Raw genomic sequence first — 18,214 nt, 5'->3', positions numbered from 1 at the left:
CTCCTTGCTCACACACTGCCCCCCACCCCCTACAAAGAGGGCCAGTCATTCATATGCTATCACATAGCATAGGGGACTATTGGTCCCCTATGTGATGGCAATAAAATCATAAGTTAAAAAAAATAAATAAAAATAAACATGAAAGTGAAAAAAAATACAAAAAAAAAATTGGAGCCTCCCCACCCCAACATATGCAGACATTTCAGTTTCGACTTTGTTTTCGGCCACATGCATTCTAAATTTTTGCTATCGGTTTCAGCACCAGAATTTTCATTTCGGTGCACCATTCGTCTGACTTTGTAGATCCTAGCTTTAGCATCAATTTTCTGTTGCTAGCTACAGTTTAAAGTGACTATATGCGAACCTTTTTTAAAAATTAAAATAATAAACATGTCATACCTGCTCTGTGCAATGCTTTTACAAAGAGTGGCTCCTCTTCTTAATGTGCCTCCATGGCAAGCCTCTTGCTATGGGGGCACACCTATGGGCTTGCTCCAGAGCCATGCTGTGTACGCCTATAGACAGAGTGGCTCAGCCTTGCCCTCTGTTTTCTCACAGCATTTGATCGCAGCAGGGGCCAATGGCTGCTGCTGCCCAAGTTCCTGCAAAAATGGGAAGGGGGGGAGAGAAGACCTGAATCCAGGGCAGTGGGGGAGCGCTAACTGGAGCAGGTAACTGTTTGGGAGGGCGGGGGGGTTGTTGTGGTTTTTTGTTTTTTGTTTTTTTTTTGTGTTTTTTTTTTTTTTTTTTTTTTTAATTTTCCTCAGTTTTCACCTGGTGATCTGGCCAGTAACACTGTAGCAACAGAGACACCTCCTGGATAGCAGCATTGTCAGTTGGGGGTGGGTGGAGGGAACTGTTAGATTGACAAACAGTTTTAGATACACTACAAATTGAAGCCAAACTCCAGCTAACACTTTTTAACACTTTTTTTTTTTTTCTTCTTCTTCTTCTGTTCCTTTTGGGATGCAGGCTTTATGTGAATAAAAGCTGACCATTGTAAGCACCCTTGTCATTGGTAAATGGTTTGTCTCAAACCTCTGCTACATCTGCAGGACAACTTGTTCTGTTGAAAAACAGACTTACTGACTAGATCACTAGATTAAAGAGGAGAAAGAAGAAAAAAAAATGCAGCCAATACATCTAAGAATTTGTAAGCTGTAATATGTTTTGCTTTTGGGTTTATAGTGATATTAAACTCCAAAACCAAAAATTTAATATATTACAGTTTAACAATCTTTTAGATGTGGTTGCATCCGTTTTTCTTTTCTTAGACTTTTTTTTTACCCTGTTTTCACCTGGTGATCTGGCCAGTAACACACTACCTATATTAGAGTGCCCCCACTCTGAATGAAGGAACACAAGGGCACCTTTGGACAGCAGCATTGTCAGTCTGGGGGGAGGAGAGTGTTGGAAGCACTAGCAAATTTTATTTGTTGCGTGTGTGTCAGTTGTTTATTTTGTAAGTGATTAAAATGTTAACGTCTCAACTCTTTCTTTCTAAAGGCCTTCAGAGAAGGATCAAGAAAATCTTCCCGAGTTAAGGTACATCTTAACGCGCGCGTGTGTGTGTGTGTATATGTATATAGTGTGTGTGTTTTTTATATATATATATATATATATATATATATAGATATATATAGATATTATATTATTATTATTATTATACAGGATTTATATAGCACCAACAATTTGTGCAGCTCTTTACAAGAAAAGAGCAGACAATACAGTTACAATGCAACTCAGTGCAGGAGGAATCACTGGGGCCCTGCTCATTTAATTTGTGTGTATATATTTTAAAATATTCCCAAGAGCAAGAGTACTCACTGCCCAGGTGCTCACCCACAAAGAGATCCATTCAAATCTGAAACTGGTATAGAGGCACGGGTCTTGCTGCCAAGATAAATCAAACCGCATTTTATTGTCAATATCTCAAGCTCAGTCCATCTTTCTCAAGACAGTAAATCATGGAAGTGAATGGACTAAAAGAAAACCAAAGACCAACCCACCAAAAATGCCCCCTAGTGATGACATCACACAATGCAAAGGTTAAAAAAAAAATATACAGTTTAGAGGGCGAGGAAAGGTCACAAAAGGAACAAATCACAATAGACCATCAAAAAAGCAAAATATACTACATCCAAACTTGGTTATACAGAAATGGCTTCTGTATAAAAATAGCCAGTAAGTAACATCAGGTAGTTTGTGTAAACATCTTGGAGAACTAACCACAGTTCTTCTGTAAACGTATGCTTCCCTTAAAGAATAAGTTTTGCAGGTAAAAAAAATTTGGAATTTATTATTTTTCCCCCTTCGTCTTTCAGGACAGCACCTTGGCAGACCTCGGCTCCTCCCCACTTGAGGAAACCCTTTCACCCTAAACAAAAAGCCTATCACTCCCCTCCGACCTCAGTTTTGGTGTTTCCTCCGGTGGGGAGACATCTCGAGGAAGCCTCTCAGGTGCTGTCAGGGGACAGCAGGGCCTGAGCCTTGGATGATGGGTCCGAGGAGGACTCAGTGCAGTAGGGAGTGAGGGCCGGAGAGCCGGCTGCAATCCTCCCTAGGAGTGCTACAGAGGCAGAAGCAGTGAGCCCTGGGTGACAGGGTAGGACACGAACTAAAGAATAAGTTTTGCAGGTAAAAAAAAAATTTGAATGTATTATTTTTTTTATTGGGAGCATGTAAAGCATTGCACTCATGATGGGGGCAGTTTCAACAGTAACATGTTACACCCTGAATAAGAGTTTAACGTGTTATGAAAGGTGAACGTTTTAAAATTTTTCTTTTTCTCCATGTAATCCTAGACAGGCTTGATGAGATTAGGGATCTGTGGGAAAACCATCACCTCCAGGACTCCTTGTTCTTTACGCTGAAGATAGTTTAATGACATTGGCTGCATGTTGTCATTGTCCTGCTGCAGAATAAACTTGGGACCAATCGCACGCATCCCTGATGGGTATATCATGATGGATTAGTATCTGCCTGTATTTCTCAGCATTGAGGACTCCATTGACCTTGACCAGATCTTCAACTCTGTTTGTAGAAATGCAGCCCCACACTTGCAAGGAAATTCCACCATGCTTCACTGTTGCCTGCAGACACATTATTGTACTGCTCTCCAGTCCTTTGTGAACAAACTGCTTTTTGCTGCAGCCAAATATTTCAAATTTTGACTCCTCAGTCCAGAGCACCTGATGTCATTTTTCTGCACACCAGTTCCTATATTTTTGTGCATATTTGAGTTGCTTAGCCTTGTTTAATGTCCTGTGCATAGAAACATAGGAACTGGGGTGCAGAAAAATGGCAGCAGGTGCTCTGGACTGAGGAGTCAAAATTTAAAATATTTGGCTGTAGCAAAAGGCAGTGTGTTCATGAAGGGCTTGAGCATGGTAGAAGGAGTTTCTGCAGGCAAAAGTGAAGCATATCGAAAAGAGAGCCTGCCACCTGGTATATTCATCTTGATATTCTTGATTGGCTACATGACATGGATACAGTATAAAAAGGTATCTGGTTTCAACTAATGCAGCCTTCCTCATAGAGCTAAAACACATTATTTTTTTACACTGTATCCTTGTCTTGTAGCCAATAAAGAATATCAAGAGGAACATACCCAGTGCCCGGCTTTTATTTTAGTTTGGATTTATGTATGGGACTGGACATCCCAGCCTATGCGCCAGTGTTTTTTTTTTTTTTTTTAATTAAATCAGAAATAGTTTATTGAACAGAAATAGGTTACAGAGTATCTGTGTCACAGTAGCGGCATACATCGGAACATTTGTCATGTAGATGCATAGACTTACAAGTTACTCAGAAATAATTCACTGTGGAATACAGATGTTGCCCCCGCACAGTCATCCTCCACTGACCAACAGACTAGTCAAAGCGAGTATCATACAATTAAATACAGTATCCAAGGGTAAGTTCAGACCTGTGCCACCTTAGGTTATGGCTGAGTTTCCTAGGTGTACTGTCTAATCTCTAACAGTCAGGGTAACACTAGCTCCACCAGCATTAAGCCAGGTACAGACTGCCAGCAATCTGATATTTTATCAAAGTTAGCCGGACAGCCACTGTGTTTGTATATAAGTTTTTCATAGCTCAGGGTGATAATCATATTGGCAATCCAGTCCTGAGTGCACGGAGGCAACTAACTCTTCCAGTGCATTAAGAGCACTTTACGGGCTTGAAATAGCGCTCTAGATACCACCTCCTTAACAGAAAGTGTCAGGAATCACTGGGTCCAGAATTCACAGTATACAGGACAAGGGGTCCACAGATATTTGGTAAGCCTGATTTAATTGTATACAGGACTTTGTCCCTGTACCTATGGAGCTTGGGACAGTGCCATAGCATATGAGTCAAGTCCCCATGATCCCGTCGACACGAGCAAAGAGGGTCTGTCATCAGGCCCATTTTGTACAGTTTAGTGGTGTAGTGCGCTCCAAGCAATATGTACAGTTGCGAGAAATGCTGCAACACATTCAGGGAGCTATAGCATACTGCCTCCATAGCCTCCTCCCGTTGTACACCAGTCAATTCCCCCACATCTTGCTCCCATTGTAATCCAGCTTTGCATGGGTATTCATTCAAGTATGACCCTAGTAACTGCGAGAAACAGTTGTAAATTAAACCCTTGGTGGAAGAAACTTGTTGCATCATATGAAACACCAGGGTAAGGGAAATATAGAAGTCATGGGGGAAATGTTGAGCTGTTACGGCATGCCTTAATTGCAGGTAGTGGAAATACATCTGTTGATGGATACCAAATTTAGTTTGCAAAGTAGAGAAGGGAAGCAATTTTGCCACTGTCAATAACCTGATTTACATGCGTGATACCATAAGCTTGCCACTTGGGTGTGTACTGAAGCTTGGCTAGTTCAGGGTATGTAGGTTTATGCCACAGAGTACTAATACTGGTATACCCCGTAACCCCTTGCAGGTGTTATATCTTTTCCAAAATATAGACTAATGCATAAGGACAATTTAGGTTTAGCAATGAAGTGGGATTCCAGACCTTCAGATAAAGATGTTGAATTGACAAAGCGAAGAACTAGAGTCAAGGTGGCAGCATTGGACAGCAAGGTGTTACAAACTGGATGGGACATGCCTGTCACCCTGTGCTGCAGTTGTGCGGCCATATGATATAGCCAAGGGTGCGGGAAGATGAATGCTCCTCGCCATCTTTGGTCGTTGAAGTTGTTCCAGCCTTATCTGGGAGAACCTTGTTTCCATAAAAGAGAACCCTGAAGGGAATTATTGTGCGGAAAGTTTTAAGGGGGATCACTCTAGGAGAGCTATGCAAGAGGTAAAGTAGCTGGTGCATGGGTATCATTTTAACTAAACTAGCCTGCCCTATCAGCAAGAGCCATAATTTACACCATAGCTATTTTTTATCTCAAACGGTTAAGTAGCAGGTTAATATTAAGCCCGAAAAACTCAGTGAATGCCCTGGCGATCACTATACCTAGGTATTTAGAGTTTAAGATGCGGTCAGGGTGAATGGAGTCCTCAAGGCTGAGAAATACAAGCAGATACTTACCCATTGTGCTGTACCATCAGGGAGGCATGTGATTGGCCCCAAATTTATTCTGCAGCAGGACATTGATCCCAAACATGCAGCCAACATCATTAAGAACTATCTTCAGTGTAAAGAACAAGGAATTCTGGAAGTGATGCTTTGGTCCCCACAGAGCTCTGATCTGAACATCATGGAGTCTATCTGGGATTACATGAAGAAACAGAAGGATTTGAGGCAGCCTACATCCACAGAAGATCTGTGGTTAGTTCTCCAAGATGTTTGAAGCAACCTACCTGCTGAGTTCCTTAAAAAAATGTACCTAGAAGAATTGAAGAATTAATGTCGTTTTTGAAGGCAAAGGGTCACACCAAATACTGATTTGTTTTGAATTTTTCCTTTGTTCATTTATTTTTCATTTTAATTGATTAAAATTAGCCGTTAACCGCTTCCCTACAGCCCTATACCAGATGTACTGATGCAGGGCTGCGCAAAATCACATGTATTGGTAAGGGGGCGTGCGCCACCCTACCCGTGCCGCCATTGGCGGCTACAGCTGTCTATCACCCTGCCAGAGATTCCTCTCCGGCACCCAGCAGTCGCTGAGGAACAGTGACAGAGGAGAGGTCTATGTAAACCATACAGATCTCTCCCCTGTCAGCACCAGCACACTGCTTTGTATTGCTCTGCGTAGTAAAGCACACACAGACAAAATAGTAAAACCGCACACAGTTAATCCTTTGATCACCCCAGATGTTAACCCCTTCCTGCCCAGAGTCTTTAGTACAGTGTCTGCTTTTTATTAGCACTGATCACTGTAGTAGTGTCACTGGGGATATCCGTGACAGTTCCCCCGCAGTGTCAGAATATCCACCACAGTCCCGCTATAAGTTGCTGCTCACCACCATTACTAGTATAAAACAAATTCCAGTATATATATGTGGATATGTTTTATGGCAAAAAATCTAGGAAACCGTTTTGCTTTATTTTATTTTTTTCAAAAATTGTCTGTCTTTTTTTTGTTTTATAGCGCAAAAAATAAAAACTGCACATGTAATCCATTACCACCGAAAGAAAGCCCCATTTGTGGGGGGAAAAAGGACATAAATTTCATTTTGCTGCAGCCTTGCATGACCGCGCAATTGTCAGTTAATGTAAGGCAGTGCATATCGCGAATAATGGCCTGGTCAGGAAGGGGGGGTAAACCCTCTGGGGGGGGGGGAAAGTTAAAGTGGTAGTAAAGCCACTTTAACCCCTTTGCGCCGGCCGCACACAAATGTGCGGCCTCCCGGCGTCTGGGCCTAGACGCCGAGCGGCCGCACATTTGCGTCCATGTAACTAAATACATATGTGCTGAGAGCGCGCCCTGCGCGCTCCCAGCACACGTGTGGTACTCACGGAAAGGTCCCGGTCCGCTCTTTCGAACGGGACCTTTCCCGATCATGTGACCGCCGTGACGCGTCATCACGGCGGTCACATGATTCCTAAACCACGCCCCAACCGCCCCGCCTCCCGGCGTCTGAATCTCTTAAAGGGCCGGGAGGCATCGGCGGGAAGGGGTTAAGTTATACTTACAGGTAAGCTTATTATTAAGCTTACTTGTAGGTAAAATTAATATCTCCTAAATGTGCAGCAGATGGCTGGAGCTCGCGAACCTTCGTTTTAAGGTAAGTTTTACATAATGTGCTAGTATGTGATGCATACTAGCATATTATGCCTTTTACCTTTTTTGTAGGGTTTTTTTTTTTTTTTGTGATGCAGTTTACTACTGCTTTAACACACATTTCTTTTCCATTTCACACATTTATGTGTGGTGTGATTTCAGCCCATTCTTTTTGAATGGGCTGAAATCGCACCACACTGCACAAAAAGTTGTGCATGCACTGCTTTTGCAAACACATCGCATGGTACTTCTGTGCTATACAATCTGGTGAGGGCAAACCTACTGCATTTTTGACCTGCATTTGGGTTGTCATTAACTTAGTGGTTGTAAAGCCTGAAGGTGTTTTTACCTTCATGCATTCTGTGCATGAAGGTAAAAACCCTTCAGTATGCAGCTCCCCCTCGAGGTCCCCCCACTAATTACCTGAGCCCGATCTCTGCGTGGCACAGCGATGTGCACGAGAGCGGCTGCTGTCCCAACTCTTTACGTCTTAGCTCAGAGACAGCAGTGGAAGCTATTGGCGCAATCACAGCCAAAGAGGGGGGAGCAGGAGTGGGGCCAAGCCCTGTTCTGTGTGTTTTATGGACACAGAGCTGGGCTTGGAAACCAGCATTCATGAGGGCTCCCATAGCAGACGTCTTGCTCTGGGGACACTCGGCAGGGGGGAGGAGCACAGGTGGGGGACCCAAGTAGAGGAAGTTCGGAGCTACTTTGTGCAAAACACTTGCACAGAGCAGGGAAGTATAACATGTTTGCTTAAAAAGAAAATTAAGCTCTGTAATAATGAAACCTGCTGCAAATCGCAACTGCTGTGCATTTTGAATGCGGTGTGGGATACGCACTCATAGCTCAAGTTTCCTGTAATACGTTCTGGTGTGAACCATTTTTAAACGTTTCAAATTCTGAACCATGTGTGATTTATTGATTAATCATGATTGCAGTCATGGGTTAATACCATTTCTTAAACCTTATTTTAGGGTTCTGCTCCTGAAATTGACCCTGGTGACAGTTCCATATATGGATGGGAGAGTAAAATCAAGGCTTGGATGGATCACTATGAAGAAGCAAGCATCAACCAGTACAGTGAAAGTGTTCAGAGAGAGGCACAAAGAATAGCTCTAAGACTTGGTTGTGAAAATGACAAAAAAGAACAAATCATCAAGAACAACTACAACACCAGCAATCATATTTTTAAACCACCTGTTGAGGTACTATTTTGCAGTTCACCTGATGCTAATCCATGGCAAATACATTTATGGCAATATACAGTATCTCACAGAAGTGAGTACACCCCTCACATTTTTATAAATACTTTATTATATCTTTTCATGTGACAATACTGAAGAAATGACACTTTGCTACAATGTAAAGTAGTGAGTGTACACATTGTATAACAGTGTAAATTTGCTGTCCCCTCAAAATAACTCAACACACAGCCATCAATGTCTAAACCGCTGGCAACAAAAGTGAGTACACCCCTAATTGAAAATGTCCAAATTAAGCCCAAAGTGTCAATATTTTGTGTGGCCACCATTATTTTCCATCACTGCCTTAACCCTCTTGGGCATGGAGTTCACCAGAGCTTCACAGGTTGCCACTGGATTCCTCTTCCACTCCTCCATGACGACATCACAGAGCTGGTGGATGTTAGAGACCTTGCGCTCCTCCACCTGCTGTTTGTGTATGCCCCACAGATGCTTAATAGGGTTTAGGTCTGGAGACATGCTTGGCCAGTCCATCACCTTTACCCTCACCTTCTTTAGCAAAGCAGTGGTCGTCTTGGAGGAGTGTTTGGAGTCATTATCATGTTGGAATACTGCCCTGCGGCCCAATCTCCGAAGGGAGGGGATCAAGCTCTGCTTCAGTATGTCACAGTACATGTTGGCATTCATGGTTCCCTCCATGAACTGTAGCTCTCCAGTGCCGGCAGCACGTATGCAGCCCCAGACCATGACACTCCCACCATCATGTTTGACTGTAGGCAAAGACACACTTGTCTTTGTACTCCTCACCTGGTTGCAGCCACACACGCTTGACACCACCTGAACCAAATACATTTTTCTTGGTCTCATCAGACCACAGGGCATGATTCCAATAATCCATGTATTTAGTCTGCTTGTCTTTAGCAAACTGTTTGCGGTCTCTCTTGTTCATCATCTTTAGAAGAGGCTTCCTTCTGGAATGACAGCCATGCAGACCAGTTTGATGCAGTGTGCGACGTATGGTCTGATCACTGACAGGCTGACCCCCCCATCCCTTCAACCTGTGCCGCAATGCTGGCAGCACTCATACGTCTATTTCCCAAAGACAACCTCTGGATATGAGGCTAAGCACGTGCACTCATCGTCTTTGGTCGACCATGGCTATGCCCGTTCTGAGTGGAACCTGTCCTGTGAAACTGCTGTATGGTCTTGGCCACTGTGCTGCAGCTCAGTTTCGGGGTCTTGGCAATCTTCTTATAGCCTAAGTCATCTTTATGTAGAGCAGCAATTTTTTTTTTTTTTTTTTTTTTTTCAGATCCTCAGAGTTCTTTGCCACGAGATGCCATGTTGAACTTCCAGTGACCAGTATGAGAGAGTGAGAGCGATTAAAACCAAATTTAACACACCTGCTCTCCATTCACACCTGAGACCTTGTAACACTAACGAGTCACATGACACCAGGGAGGGAAAATGGCTAATTGGGCCCAATTTGTACATTTCCACTTAGTGATGTACTCCTTTTGCCAGCGGTTTAGACATTAATGGCTGTGTGTTGAGTTATTTTGAGGAAACAGCAAATTTACACTGTTATACAAGCTGTACACTCACTACTTTACATTGTAGCAAAGTGTCAATTGTTCAGTGTTGTCGCATGAAAAGATATAATCAAATATTTACAAAAATGTGAGGGGTGTACTCCTCTGAGATACTGTGTGTGTATGTGTGTAGATCTCCTGTTTTCCTTGTCATTGCCTGTTAAAGTTTTTTGTTTTCATTTATTTAAATCATGACTCAAGGCATGAAGCGTCAGCAAGGTGAACAGTTTAGTGGGAGACTCACAGGTCCCATGATTCACATTTTTATTGCGTAACATAAATCTGTATGCTGGATACCCATACATTTTTTGGAGGTCTTTATGCTGTAATTCTTTACATACCCACAGTTGGTGAGCATATGGTACATTTCAATTCTCATTGTTTCATTTAATTCTCTGTATTTCAGCAGAGCTATTTGCAGAAGAACAAGAAAATATTAAAGGCGGCCAAAGACCTGCTTCCTGAAACGTTAATTATTGAATACAGAGGAAAGTTTATGCTGCGGGATCAGTTTGAGGCTAATGGATATTTTTTTAAAAGGTATTTTTTGTTTGTGGCATGCTAAAAAGGATTATAAACCTTTTGAATAGGTAACGTGTAAATTTCAGTATCCCTTTTAGGACCAATGTACATGGCATCAGATTTACCATCAAATCAAACAAAGCATGCTTTGAGGTGACAGCCTTGTATATTGATTGATCTTCAGGGTTTGTGTAAACAAACATTTGCAATCACCAAAAGGGTATCTAATCGCTGACCTTAAAAAAAAAAAAAAAAAAAAAAAAAAAAAATAAATATATTGAACAGTTTACCTTTTAGTGTACATGGATTGTCCACTAATATTGCTATGGAGCGTTCCTTTCCAGACTAAAATTTCTGTGGAATACTGTCCCCAGCCATGTCTCCTGACCATGCTGCCTTGCAGGGTCTGACAACAGGCACAGTTTTGTCAGCTTAGGTGATCTGGGATACTAGGTCATGTGCCAATAAGCAGGCTGCATTCACTTACAGTCCAGTACATGCAAAGCCTTTTCATGACAAACGGAGCCTGATGCGTTCAAGGACTTGTGGTCTCAAACGTTGTATGCACTGGAAGTTAGAGGAGCCCAAAGCCCTGGTAAGCATGACAATTGCAACATAATTCTTTATTAGACATGCGTAGAAAATACACAAAATGGACCAATAGGTCAGTAAAATCATCTGACCTTTTCCATTCAATGCAATATAAGGCTTAGCTGACAATGCATAATGACAGTACCCAAGGACATATAAATATACACTATACATAGACTGCCAATCATTTTAACATAGCTTGGTCAGTTAGGGTGTATCCTTCAATAGATCCCAAATCCCAACATGTTTCGGAAAAGTAACTCCTTCAGGGGGAAGAAATGCGTATATCAACTGTAAAATATAAGCTACAAAAATTAATTGTATATCTACAAAAACAGTAATCATGCAGGACAAGCCAAAAAAGGAAAATACATAGTGGTGCAGAAAAGGCAATCTTGGTCTACACTTGCGTGATCAATGCAGGTTAATGTTATGCATGAAGATAACAAACAGTAAATCCTACAAGGCTGAAATCTGCCAGCGTCCACAGGAAACCACAAGACAGTGACCTCAAAAAGGTCCAACAAACCACCACAAGTATCCCCGATGACCCCACAGAGTGTATTCAAATATCTGTAAAAGTACAAAAAAAATATAATGCAGGAGTAGGATTGCTGTACTAAATGCTGCTGGGTCAAAGGAGGCCAGTCATCGCCCAGAGTTGAGTGGGGAAAGGGTAGCTAGTCTATAGCAGTTAGAATACATCTCATTACATATGGCCAACATAAGTAGGATAAGAAATGATCTAAAAAGCCTGCAAAATTACTTGTAGGTGCCGAATGGAGTATGGTATGTTTTCTTAGGCGATTGTGTGCAAATGAGGGAAGTGCAGAGGCAAGCATCCTCATTAAATAGGGGAACTCCTCTATATCCAACCAGTGGCATATGAGGAGAAGTGCGGGCGCTCACCAATGAGCAGCCAAACTGCAGCATGCGGTGGCGTCCATCCTGGGATCCCCTGATGTCGGCAGCGTCGCCCCGCCCATTGTCACACGTGTCACTGAAATACGTCAGAGGGTCATCATGCCTGAATAGGACGTGTGTTGAGCAAGACAGTAGTCAGTTAAGAGGCTAAAAAAATTGCAAATGCCTTTCATTTTGACTTGAATATAGTGGATAAACTAGCAAATGCCTGTACACACAAGCCTTTATTCCTTCTTTTAAATGAATGCATCTCAAACTGGTCTCAGAATTGCCTTGATTTGAAATACAAGCTTTTTTTGCTTGACTTGCAGCAGAGTCTCAAATCCATGTACACTAGCTCTTGTGCCTAAAACTATTGTAGATCTGTACCATAATATCCAGTTTGGGAAAAAAAATGTTCTGGTTATTATACCTGGACGTTAGATGTATTTCAAATGCAGTATACTTTGTGTTGCTTTGACTTTAGATTTGCTTTTGCCTGCATCATTTTATAGTTACGAAAAGCAGTTTGTCAACTGTCAGTTCACACAAGCCAAAATGATAAAAACAATTTTCATGGGCTGCAAAACATTGTTTCAGTTATGTGAGGCATCTCTTAGAATGTAGGCAAGCAACTTTCCTATTTGCGGTTTCATTGGTTGTAATGTACGGTTTACATAGACCTCTCTGAAACGATGACATCTGGAGTTCAAATATGTGCTTTGCAGCCATATACAATTATCTATTAAGAATATCCTTTGTAACAAATACATGAAGAAAATCACAAAATGTTTAGTTGTTTAAAATGATTAATATACATATAATATTTTCATTTATTTTTTTAATTTAGGCCATATCCATTTGTTTTATTCTATTCTAAATTCCATGGGCTAGAAATGTGTGTTGATGCAAGAACTTTTGGCAATGAAGCAAGATTCATCAGACGGTCTTGTACTCCCAATGCTGAGGTGTGTCTATTATACAGTGAAAAGCCAATTTCATAGAAGTATGGTTTAAAGCATATTTTTGGTGGTTACTGTTAATATACAATACACATTTTTAATATTGCTATTCCATTGATACTGCATTTGCTTCAAAGCCATAATTTAGAAAAAACATTACGTTTTTGGATTGGAGTTGGTGATGTTAAACCCACTGCCAAGATTCTCAGTTTACATCATAGTTATGTAGTATTATAGATGGATGTCTCTCCGTTTAAAAAAAAAAAAAAAACATTTTGAATACCTTTTTTGAAGCCTTGTAGCTTTAGTCACGTGATTTTGTTTCAGTCTCCACACCAGTGTATGATCTGTGTGCAGTTCTAGCTGGAGACCTCGGATGCAAACTGCAATGTCACTTCAGAGCACTTCAACAGAACAGGAGCCAGCCTGCTCATACAGGGAATCATGATAGGTAAGGGATTTCTCTCCCTGTTTTATCAGTCTCATATTTCACACAAAGCATAGGCTTTAGGGACGGTTCACAGAATGCTTTTGCCAGCAGCTCTGTTTGTGTTAAACTTGAGACTGGTAAACCAGGGAGAGAAATCCACTGTTAATCGTGACTACTGCTAGTGATGTTTTGCAGTTTTCAGAGCGAACCCCCCCCCCCCCCCCCTCACCTTTTGCTAATATAAAATGTCATGTCAGGCAGTTAAAACAGAGGACAGTGACCACACTGAAAAGACATTGTGTAGCACGCTCAGTGTGTGCCAATGCAGCGGCCACAGAATCGACTTCTGCTTGGTTCACACTGAGAAGAGGGAAGGGATTAGTAATGGCATATTCAAGCAAGTATTTATCTAACTATATAAGATGCAGAACGAGGCACAATATAAAGGGCACCATTTTAAATATAAAACATTTTGGGTTTAAGGGCACTTTAGGAAATTTTGGATACATGCATTTTATCTCATTATCTAAGACAGCATTTCTCTACACCTTTGTATTCCAGGTACGGCATATTATTGAAGATGGAACAATTCATCTTTATATTTATTCAATTGAAAACATTCCAAAGGGTGCAGAAGTCACAATTGCGTTTGATTTTGACTATACCAATTGGTAAGCAAAGTTAAATCTTTGTTCGGGAACTTATTTAATGTATGACTATTTTGGTGCTATGTTTTCTCAAGAAATTTCAAAATTAATTTTTGTGTTCCAAGTCCAAAACTAAGGCTCCAAATTTCTTCATCCACTGGTCTTGAAACCATTTTAACAGGAGCTAAAAATCAATGGTACTTTTATCAGGTTTATCCAAGGTTATCCTCCTTTTTTATGTTATTTAACCACTTGCCCTCCTGAGGATTTACCCCCCTTCCTGACCAGGCCATTTTTTGTGTTATGGCGCTACATCCTTTTTACCTTTTCCCTACGAATTGAACTTTTTTTCGGTGGTATTTGATCGCCTGTACGTTTTTTGGGGGTTTTTTTTTTTTGCGCTATATATTTTTGACCTTTTTTGCTATTAAACCTGTCCAGTAAAAAAAAAAAAATCAAATTTCTTTATAAATTTAGGCCAAAATGTATTCTGTTACATGTCTGCTGAAAAAAAAAAAATTCCAATATGTGTAAATGGTTTACGTGAAAGTTATAGCTTTTACAAATGCTGTATATATACTGGAATTTTTTTTTTATTTTTACTAGTAATGGCGGCGATTAGCGATTTATAGCGGGACTGCGGTGGGCATTCTGACACTGGGGGGAACTAACTTTGTGTCACTGACATTCCCAGTGAATCCAATACAGTGATCAGTGCTAAAAAAAAAAAGCACTGACACTGTACTAATGGCGCTGGGCAGGAAGGGGTTAACATGAGGGGCGATCTAAGTGTTAGCTGTGTGCTGTTTTACATTGGGCTGTGTCCTTGTGCTTCACTATGCACAGCCATCCAAATTAGTGTGCTTGAGCTGACAGGGAGAACTGTTTTGTTTACAAACAGTTCTCCTCCCCGTCGGAGATGCTCAGCAATCACCGTGCACGGGCAAGTAATCATTGGCCGGGACCCGGTGATTGACGGCCGCGAATGGCGGCGCGGGTAGGGTAGTATATCTGCTATAGGGCGGTCGGGAAGCGGTTAATTAAAGTGAATTAGGTTGGGGGGGGGGTATTTTGTCTCCATTTAAAAAAAAAATGTGGAAGATAAAATTTAGGCATTTTATATAAAACCTTATTCTAATTTTGGATGTTTGTTTCTGTCTTTGCAGCAAATATAAGGTGGACTGTGCGTGCTTCAAAGATAATCTTGATTGCCCGGTACTCCGGTGTAGTACTGAACCAACAGAAAACTTCAACAGTGGTTATGATACTAGAAGGAAAAAAGGAAGGAAAGAAAAGGACAGTTCCAAAGAGAAAGAGTCTCAAAATCAGAATGTTCTAGTGGACACAGATGGAGCTGTAAACAAACTGAAATCACCAGATAAACAGAGGAAGATGTCCCCTCTTCGACTCTCAATATCTAATAATCAGGTATTTTTAAAATGTAAAACCTTTTACTAGCTTTCAACTGTGTAAGTTAAAAATTGTCGTTTATATGGTGGAACAATAACTTTATTATCATTTTAATTTACAGTTGTATTGGTGTCTTTTGGAACTTTTTGTGTATAAAGTTAGGGGTCACCCATGTTCTCTTACAAAATTGTCTCTTGTATATTAAAGGGGATCTTGCATAGAAACACATTACCTTTGTTTGTTTCAGGTGTAACTATCCATGCTCTGGCCACTGTCTTCTATCTTGGCATTGTTAAAATATAATATTGTGATGTATAGTGTCAGTGATATTCATCTTTTCTTGCCTTGAAGCCTGTGTGTCTGAAGCTAAATGCATCTTCGGAGGCTGTGGAATTAGGAGATTGTTTTTCTGTGCTGAAGTATTTAAATCTGAAACGTTTTGTTATGTGTTTACATATTTAATGTAAGGTCCCCTTTTAACCAGTCTCTTCATGAGCCACATTAATCTGTTTTTGTTCCAGTTCCAAAGTCTCTCCTTAAAGCATAAAGGGTTTGATGTAATTTTGTGTTCTGATGTCATGTTTTTCATCAGAATCAAACATATAGGCTCTATTTACTAAGCCATATCCATTCATTTTATCTGTGACAGCTGTAAATAAAAGGTTTTTCTACTTACCTTTTCTTGGAGCTTATTGAGGAGCACAGAAGACTTTTCAGGCTGTTCCTTAAGGCTTCTCCCTCTGAGGGAGATGAGTACTTTTGTCACCAGTAGCAATAATGTATTCAGAGTAGATCTGAAGACATTGTCAATGAAAGCCATGCAGATTAGAAGCTGGTTTCCGCAGTACAAAACTTTGGTTGAAGTGTCCTCCCTATGCATACAGACAGGAGACCCATGCAGATAATAAAGGAAATTTACAGCATCCCATCTGCTAAAGCAACAACTATTTACACCAAATCGTCTGTGACCCAAGGATCAACTGCGGCCATGGTAAGATGCTGTTTAAAGTTCACCACACACAATGCACAGATTGTACAATCTCTTTTAGATCTACCAACAACTATGTAATGCAAGGCCTGCCTGACTGGATAAAAATGTACTAGGAAGGCACCCATATTATATAGTTATGGTAAATTTAAAGTTTATGGAGCAGGGATATACAATCAGATTATAATGTATGATGACTCTTAGGGACTTTGACTAGTCAGTTTGGCAAAGCAAGGTCACAGCCCAGATAGGATGAAGAGCAGGGTCTGCCAGCGAGCACAGAGCTTTTTCTGTTGTGGATCTTAGAGTATTTCTAGCACCCAACACAACAGGTGCATTGGGATAATATTTTAGTGGTCTTGGACCTCTAAAGGACATAAGACTGGAAATAGCACTTCTAGAAGAAACCGTTTGAGTGGTACACTGCATCAGTGTGACCTGAAATGTCAGAAGACTGGGACTACTTGGAGACGAGCTTCTATTATGAGGACTGGATTAACTTGGAATCAGTCTCTGCAGCTGATGACTCAGAGGCCACCAAGGCCACAAACAGATCAGATACAGAATCTGCAGGGAAGGCACAGAGATGTGCCTTTGTCCTCCTGCAACAGAGTCGGCAAACAACTGGGTACTTTGGGCCATGAAGACTTGCATGATTTAAGTAAAAACCTACAGTCTTGGGGCAGAGGTGCTGACTACACCCGACTGAACTAGGGAAGACTCCAAAGATGGGGATGGATGTAGTGCCGGTTCACATATATGTGGATTGGATGCGGTTTGAACCATATCCAATCCGCATGACATGTTAAATAACATTGCTTCCTATGGTGCCTGTTCAGTGCTCTGGCAGTACGGTTTTAAAGAGCCCTGTACAATTTCTGAGCAGTGCAGTCCAGTTCAGATGCGGATTACAGGCTATTGACTTCTATGGGAAAAGTTTCTAAAACGCCTATGTGTGAACATGATGAGGTCCTAACCCAATCCTGTCCTGAACCTGATGTAAACCTGACATGAACCGCTGAACAAATACTGTGTCGATGAGCTGTGAAACCTGAGCTTCAGTGCCGTTCACATATATGCGGATTGGATGCATTTTTGAACAGCATCCAATCCGCATGACATGTGAAATAACATTGCTTCCTATGGTGCCTGTTCACATTTGTCTGGTGCAGATTCAGTGCAGTTTAAAAAACAGTCATGTACAGTTCCTGAGCACTGCTTTTGACTTCTATGGGAACCGTTTCTAGACCTGATGTGAATAGGATGAAGTTCTGAGCTGATCCTTTCCTTAACCTGATGTAAACCTGACCTGAACCGGTGAACAGCTACTGGTCAATTAGCTGTTAAACCTGAGCTCCAATCTGCACTGCACAAGTGTGAATCTGCTTGTATTGCATGCATTACAGGAGCAGTTGGTAGAGTGTAAGCTGGGGGCACCTGCTATAGCTGGACTATTCCCCCATGTCTAGAATCAGACATAATGCCAGAGTCACTGTAGGGGGACAGCAGAAATGGATCGAAAATCAAAGTTCCTCTTGGCTCTTTGTAAAGTAGGAGCCACAGCAGGGAGATATTACCTTGGCACTGTATGGCAGTAAAAAGTGAGCATAGTGCTCTACTTTTTGCCCTGTCGGCACTCAAGCATCAATGCCATTGGATGGTTAGAGGTACCCAGGGCCTTATGTACTTCTGGTTTCTTGGCTCAACTGGCCCACTCACAAAGTGATTCTTCAAAGGTAGGGAAAGTACTGAGGCAGTGCCCACTGAGAGATGATTTACACATGTG

General features: G+C 41.4%; 1 protein-coding gene across 6 annotated transcripts in view; it reads left to right on the top strand.

Moving 5' to 3' along the window:
* The window catches only part of KMT2E (lysine methyltransferase 2E (inactive)), a 157,504-nt gene that overhangs the window by 64,183 nt on the left and 75,107 nt on the right, over window positions 1-18,214 (top strand). For 4 of the 6 annotated variants that reach the window (XM_089685451.1, XM_089685460.1, XM_089685441.1 and 1 more), the window contains exons 9-14: window positions 1,507-1,545; window positions 8,156-8,386; window positions 10,382-10,515; window positions 12,842-12,959; window positions 13,945-14,054; window positions 15,197-15,458. In XM_089685451.1, coding sequence (XP_089541577.1) covers window positions 1,507-1,545; window positions 8,156-8,386; window positions 10,382-10,515; window positions 12,842-12,959; window positions 13,945-14,054; window positions 15,197-15,458 — 894 coding nt within the window. Of the gene's footprint in view, window positions 1-1,506; window positions 1,546-8,155; window positions 8,387-10,381; window positions 10,516-12,841; window positions 12,960-13,944; window positions 14,059-15,196; window positions 15,459-18,214 lie in introns of those variants that run through there. The other 2 variants (XM_089685469.1, XM_089685487.1) reach the window with 2 other exon arrangements.

Source organism: Staurois parvus, unplaced genomic scaffold (genome assembly GCF_062004578.1).
Source record: "Staurois parvus isolate SC_StPar_1 unplaced genomic scaffold, SC_StPar_1.0 ptg000019l, whole genome shotgun sequence".
In the NCBI taxonomy this organism is placed as follows: domain Eukaryota; kingdom Metazoa; phylum Chordata; class Amphibia; order Anura; family Ranidae; genus Staurois; species Staurois parvus.
Note: the sequence above shows the minus strand (reverse complement) of the source record. Positions and strands in the feature narration are given on the sequence as shown.